This window comes from Setaria italica, chromosome V (genome assembly GCF_000263155.2).
Source record: "Setaria italica strain Yugu1 chromosome V, Setaria_italica_v2.0, whole genome shotgun sequence".
In the NCBI taxonomy this organism is placed as follows: Eukaryota; Viridiplantae; Streptophyta; class Magnoliopsida; order Poales; family Poaceae; genus Setaria; species Setaria italica.
The window spans coordinates 38738080-38745435 of NC_028454.1; the positions used below are offsets into that span (position 1 = coordinate 38738080).

At 40.6% G+C, this 7356-nt stretch overlaps 2 protein-coding genes across 2 annotated transcripts; one reads left to right on the forward strand and one right to left on the reverse strand.

The window, feature by feature from the left end:
* The first annotated feature begins 2392 nt into the window (after positions 1-2392).
* On the forward strand, positions 2393-4429 carry LOC101765293 (frataxin, mitochondrial). Its single transcript, XM_004970143.3, has 5 exons — positions 2393-2783; positions 3326-3398; positions 3504-3551; positions 3654-3748; positions 4141-4429. The coding sequence occupies exons 1-5, from the start codon at positions 2527-2529 to the stop codon at positions 4268-4270; spliced, it is 603 nt and encodes a 200-aa protein (XP_004970200.1). The 5' UTR covers positions 2393-2526; the 3' UTR covers positions 4271-4429.
* Positions 4356-5208, reverse strand: LOC101764903 (calcium-binding protein PBP1). Its single transcript, XM_004970142.4, has one exon. The coding sequence runs from the start codon at positions 5009-5011 to the stop codon at positions 4649-4651; it is 363 nt and encodes a 120-aa protein (XP_004970199.3). The 5' UTR covers positions 5012-5208; the 3' UTR covers positions 4356-4648.
* Between the last annotated feature and the right edge of the window lie 2148 nt (positions 5209-7356).

Sequence of the window (7356 nt, forward strand, 5' to 3'; positions counted from 1 at the left end):
AAGCTTTTACCCCGTCGCGCATGAGTCACCCTCTTTCCCAAACCGAGAGAGAGTCTCCCCCGGATTCTCCATCGAAGTGCACAATGCAAATATATATGCCATTGGGCCATTGGTGATCCGTGATCGGAAAGCAATTCGATTTCCATGGTCAATACGCCGTGGCTCCTCCTATGCACCACGAAGAATCCGGTGTTCAATCGGTAGCGGTACCCTACTTTGGATTTAGCGCCAACAGCCGCTATTGCTCGTGTTAGATCGTTATTCGATACATATGTGAATCAAGTGACATATTTATCAAATGATAATATTAATATTAAAAATAATTATTTAGATAATGATGGAGAATTACGGGATGACGAATGGCTTTTTTTTTATTCATTGATATGAGAATTTAATGTTAATATGCATCCATACATCTTGTTTATATCTATTGATTTGTGATTTCTTTGTGACCTTACCATGAAATGTAATGACTAACTTAAAACTTTATTTTTTAAGTAAACTTGATGTTTAATATTCATATATGCTCTAAAATTTTGATCATTTTTTGAATTTCGCTATTTGGACGATATATCACCCACTATCCGCGATCTACTACCATACCGCTAAACGGTACTCCATCCATCCCAAATTATTAGTCGTTTTGGATTTTTGTAAATTCATACCTTTTACTATGCATCTAAACATATATCTAGGTGCATAGCAATACCTATATGAATCTAAAAAATTCAAAAAAGTTTATAATTTGGGACGAAGGGAATATTTAGTACCTTGGCACTTCGCACTACTACTACTGCGGTATTGCCATTTGAAGGCCACTCGTTCACAGTCGGTAGCATCTGTATATCAGTAAAGGTGTAGAGCCAGGGTTCCATTTTTTGGTGAAATTTCGCTAGTACACTTATGCATATTTTTATTGTAAATATAGTAATCTAGACTCATATTTTTTATTATTTGTGTTGCATATTTTTCAACTCGATAGTTACATAGCCATAAATTATACTGATCATTTGTTCACATAAAAAAAATCAAAAATCTTATAATTTGCCAATTTGGTGAGGACTCTTAAAAAAATTTGGTAAAATTTCACAAAAAATTCGTGAATTTTGGTAGGGACCGAAAAAAAATCCTGAAAACGAAATTGTAAACCTTGCGTAAAGCACAACTCATGTCACAGGAACCTGGGTACTGGTGCTGTTGGCTGCTGCCGATATTCTGCTGCGAAGAGCATGGAATGTTCTCACCCCACAATGTCAAGCACCAATGCACAAAATATTCGCCGTCTCAGGAAATAAATAAAAGGGAGGTGCAGGAGGAGATGGTCACACCGGGCCACTCACTGCTCGCTTTACGCTATCTCTCTCCCACCTCCACGCTGGTGAATGGTGATGATGGCATTAGCCTTTTCTTCAGCAAGACAAGAGGCCATAGGTTCTCAAACTCCTTTCCCCAATAAAAGGAACAAAATCTTTAGATGCAACCTATGGTACTTCCCTTATCCTTTCCATAAAATTCTGGCCGGCCAGCCACTTGTCATGCTAGAAAGGTCAAAGTACGAGCAGATGCTTGAAAGAAGTCAAAATCAGCTGGTATGTGTAAAGAAAAAGCTGTAGGACCAACGTTGCAAATCGTGAGCTATAGAATTTAGCGGAGTGGTCTTGGAAAAGTTATATGAGCTATAGCGGCAGCTATAGCATTTATCGTTATGCAAAAAACCAACAAAATTTAGATCCAAACATTAGTAATTTCACAAATTTCAGCTCATATTTCACAGGTACATGTCCAAGCGTAAGTGCAAACATAAAAAAAAAAGTCACAACTCACAAGATAAGTCATAAGTTATCACTCACAGTTCATAAATCACAAGTATATAAGTTCGTAACTCAGTCAGAGCGGAGTCAGTCGTGCTAGGCTATTGAATTTAGCGGTGCTATTTCATGATATAGCGAGTTAGCTGTAATATTTACAATATCGTCGCGGCACCTGTCTAAAAATAGCTATAGCGAGCTATTTGCAACAGTGTGTAGGACCTCTTCCGATACACATTAATCCCAGATGAAAACATGAAACATGGTGCGTATCAAGGTGAAAAAGGGGGCCAAAAGTGAAACGAGCTGATTATGAAAATGGTGGGTTTTTTTTTGAAAAATCCCGTGTACAATATTTTTAGGTGTGGGTATTGATTATCCATGGAATAAAAAAATTTCAATCCTTTTTTGCTCCGTAAGTTTTTCTCATGATCGAGTGACACAACGTACCGGGGGGAAATTGAAAAAAGAGGCTGGTGGGCTGCGTTGTCATGCCTCGGTTGGGCCTAGCCCAAAACGGCCCATACTTCAGACACGTTGGGCCAGCAGCCTAGGGTTCCACGTGACCCGATTGCGGCCTTGCGCTTGCGGGCACAGCACGGGAGATTCCATCGTGCTGCCACCACCACCGCCGTGGCCGTCGGAGCAGGGTTGCGCCACCTCTCCGACTTCCGTAGGCTGCCGCGTAGGCACGTACACACAGGCGGCGGCGGCGGCCATGGCGTCCCGCAAGCTCCTCCTGGTCCTCACCGCCGGGAGGCGGCTCCGTTCCCGCTCCCGCACAGGACAACTCTTATGGGCCGCCAATCTCCCTGAAGCTACCACCTCTCGCTCCCTCGCGGCCGCCGCCGCTGCGGCGCAGCAGTCGGGCCGATCTCCAGCGGCTCTTCTCTTCGCTTCGAGGACCATCTCGACGACGCGCCCCGCGACACAGTCCGCCGGAGATGCGCCCGGCCCGTCTGCGGTGGACCCCAAGTTTGTTTCTCGACCTTGCAGTCTTAGCCCGTTGTTCCATTGATGGATTAGGGTAGTTTCCAAAGCTTTCAAGTGGGAATGGCGGCCATGGAGAAATTGTCTAGAGCATGCATTTAGGAATGTTCCGTAGAGCAAATTTTGTTGTGATTTCTGGTCATTATCTACCTGTGTCAAATGGTAACTGTAAATCTGCCTATTTCGGCAATGTATAATAGGTTTTTAGGAAAGATTATAGTGGCTTAAATCAACATATTTGCTTGATGAGAACTATAAAATTTGGAGAGCTGGGCTGGATAGTGGTTATAAGTTGTTTGCTACAATTTAGAAATAATTTGATACTCCCTCTGTTCGTTTATATTTGACGTTGCTTAGCTCAAATTTGAGCTAACCAGCGTCATGTAAATCAGAACAGAGGGAGTATTTGGTATGCTTAATTACCTATACTTTTATGCATAATTCTACTTTGGTAATGTAACATCTTGTTTTATATACGTTTTTGTCGCATTGGACAGTTGGTGATTATGACTGTGTACACTTTACAGGTTGATAATGCCAGAGGATGAGTTTCATAAATTAGCAGATGAGACAATTCACTATTTGCTTGAAAAACTTGAGGTAATGAACCTTTGATACGGTCTTCAGCTCTCAGCACTTCAGCAAAGCCTCTCTTTGAACATTTAGTCTTCATACCTTTGTCTTATATCGTTCTTTGTGTCTTAGGAATATGGTGACTCCATTCAGATGGATGGTTTTGACATTGACTACGGGGTTTGTTGCAACTAGCAATGGAGCTTCATGTGACTTCTTACTATTATTTGTCTTTCATACATTGGATTACTGATGCATTCTTCTTTTCCTCTGACATTCCAGAATCAGGTTTTGACATTAAGGCTTGGGGATCTGGGGACTTATGTTGTTAACAAGCAAGCACCAAACAGGCAAATCTGGTTATCTTCACCTGTGAGGTACTACCATGCTATCTTAGTTTCTTGTTTGCTGTTTGTTTCATTGTATGTATTAGATACATGAATTTTGTTGTCCTTATCTTGTTTGTGATGGATTGTTAAGGGTTAAGCTATAGGTTGATATTATGTTACACTTGTAGATAATTTACTAGTATCAGGAAACTTTAAGGTAAGAAGTATACCATGTGATATGCAGTTTGGTATATATCTGCTATGGCTATGTGCTGATGTGGATCTTAAATTTATGCATACTTCATTTCCAATCAATGAATCAAATAGTGAAATATATGCCACCCTCGGGTATCTTGTAATTATAATACCTAGAGGCCCTTCACTGAATTTATGTGCCGTGCTTATTCTTATGTGAATATGCTATGTGTATATGAATGCAGTGGGCCTTCTAGGTTTGATTGGGATGCATCAACAGACGGTTGGATATACAAGCGGACCGGAGCAAATCTTGTGCAGCTTCTGGAGAAGGAGATTGGTGAGCTCTGTGGTACTCCAGTAGAACTTTCATAACGTACAGGAAATGCTGCAGCTAGATTGGAATGAGTAGTGTGCAGTGTGCCTGAGGTACAGTATGGATGAGACAATACTCTTGTAATGTGGTTTATCACAAAATTTTGTTGTTCTACACATTTGCACACTTTGGAATAAATAACTTTCCTTTGCTGATCACTAGAGATGAAATGGTCTTACATGCAGTGACTCCAAGTGAATCCTCATGGCACTTAGTAATCTATTTTTTTTATTTGTGTTAGTATCATAATATGAGGAATGTCAGTCTGTCAGACTTCATTTGAGTTTCAGAATTCTTCACAATCACAATGGAGTTGGACAAACAAATCAAAGACAATCACTATCTTCTGTTGTATTCAAGTAACAAGGATCATCGCATCAGTGTTCAAAGTCGAACGCCCTGTGCGCCTCTTCTTCCATCAGCTCCGGGCTCAGTCTGACCATGAGAATGCAGAACTCCATCTGATCCAGCGCTCCATCCCCGTCCAGGTCCCCTTCCCTCATCATCTCCAGGAGCTCATCGTCCCGGAGCTCGCCTAGCCCGAGCATCGGTGCGTTCCGCTTCAGGCTGTGGAAGGTGATCTTGCCTGTGCTGGGCTCCATCAGCAGCTGGAACCCCTTGCAGAGCTCCTGAATCAGCCCGTCCACTCCGAGCTTCCTCGCCATCACCGGCAGGAAGTCCTGAAACTGCAGGGAGGAGCCCTTGTCTGAGCCCGTACTGGAATTATCCCGCGAGATCATGGTGAAGATTGGAGATCTGGGAATGCTTTGCAAGATTTGTGCGTGGGATTTGACAGATTGTAGTTGATGGGTAATGGAGGAGGTAGGTGTTTATATAAGGCATGGTGGTAGGAGACCGCGGAGTCCTTGAGGTTCTTGGAAGCAGTCTCTCCATGCATGCCAACCGAAGTACAGGTAATTGCAGGCTTGCTCCTGCCTATCTCGAGGCGGTTGCTGCGTCCGGCGGTTATGGCTTGGTTTCTGCGAAATAGCACGCACGGCTGGCTTCCGCAGGGTCTCCACGACTGGTTTGCTTGAACGGGTCATGCTTCTTTTTGTAGTAGACTTGCGAACCTGCTGGGGCGTAGCGTAACGCCGTAACCCACATAAGAAAATGGATAAGCGTGGTGGCCGGAAGTTCATGTATGAACACAAGCACGTCAAGGTGGCTGATGATGATAATAGTTAGACTGTCTTTATCAAAAAAAAAAATAATTAGACTGTCAGGAGTCCGGTGGCGTCGGCTTCTCGCTATTTTATTGTTCTGTGATGATATGATCCTGGACGGTGTCACGTGTGGGCCCCGAATGTCAGGTCTCATGATGCTATGCACAAAGAGTGTGACCGCAACGGATCCAAGACAAGGGGCAAGTTTGAATCAACCTAGCCAGTATGAACCGTCGAACCGATGAGGCTGCATGGTGGCGCGCGTCTTCTGAACATAATCCCCAGGAAATTTCGTTCCAAAGGCTATATTCGATTTGGGATTTTGCTTATGGTTCATCGTCAATTTCAACATATTTGCCATGTATGACGTGCTTGGTCTCGCCCACACGAATTGAAGAGAGCCGGTCTTTGGAGGGAGCACAAGGATCCTTTGCTAGTGGTTAGTAATTGCGCGCTTTCTTTTACAAGAAGAAGCTGAAGTTGCTGAAAACGGCAACAGAAGAAGTCCTCTCTCATCCTCGCTGGCTTGCCCATCACTGTTTCTTGAGAGAATTTCCTATTTGACACTCATATAATGAGTGGTTCCTTTCTTGGTCCTCAAATTTTTTTTATTCCTTATTTGATACTAACTTGAACTTCGGTTCATCATTTGACACTCTCATCGTTAACAGTAACATGTGGATACTTCCACCCTATTTTACTAAACAAAATAACATCCAAATCACCTCAAAATTCATGAAACCTTTTGTAGTGATATAAAAGATAGAGATGAACTCATTTTATACAAAAACACATATATATCATTTAAAATTTTAAAACTAAAATTCACCCAAATTCGCTAATTTTAAAGATTATGTGAATTTTTAGAGCATAAAAATACTTTCCAAAAATTACTTAAAAATACCCAATATTCTAATTGCACATTTATGCAATTTATAAAATTATTATATTTCACAAGTCGCAAATAAAATTTTTAAGTTATTTAAAAAAATATTTTTTTGTTAAATATATTAATGTCTATATATGTAAATTATTATGTATAAATTACTTCATCATGTGTTAGGAATATTGGTTATTTGTACATAATTTTTGGAAAGTATTTTTATGCTCTAAAATTAACATAATCTTTAAAAGTAGCTTATTTTGGTGAATTTTAGTTTTAATATTTTAAATGATATATATGTGTTTTTGTGCAAAATAAGTTTTTCTCTATATTTTATATCTCTACAAAAGGTTTCATGAATTTTAGAGGTGATTTGGATGTCATTTTATTTAGTAAAATAGGGTAGAAGTATCCACGGTTACTGTTCACCTGAGTTAAAATGAACGGGAGTGTCAAATGAGGAACTAAAGTTGAAGTCAGTATCAAATAAGAAGGAAAAAAATTTGAGGGTCAAGAACCACTCATTATACGAGTGTCAAATAGTGAATTCTCTCTATTTTTTTTCGAAGAGGTTGCTCGGCTCATCATACTGCATGGCCCAAAATGAAATGTCATTTGCTGCCGGCCTACTACATGGCCCAATGTCTTTCGTTCGTTTCGCTGGCCGGGTTCTCTCAAAACATCCACACCACATACGGCAGGCTGGATCGATCGGTCACACACCTGGCCCTGGGCCAATTTGGGCCTAGATTTATTGTCTGTTTGTTCGGATGCACGCGGATATTTTTGTGTCCCCCTTCAAAAAAAACATGGATATTTTTGTTCGTCGAGGCGAGTAATGTTATGAGGCTCCTATCTTCTGAAAGATTTATCTTTCAATTTTATATAGCTCATAAACAATATTTTTTAACATCTATCAATATTTGTTGGCAATCATCAATATTTTTTTAAAATATCTGACTTAATTATTGTCAACATTTCTTGACATTGACCAACATTTTTATACATACCAACATTTTTTTAATTTTTTTACATT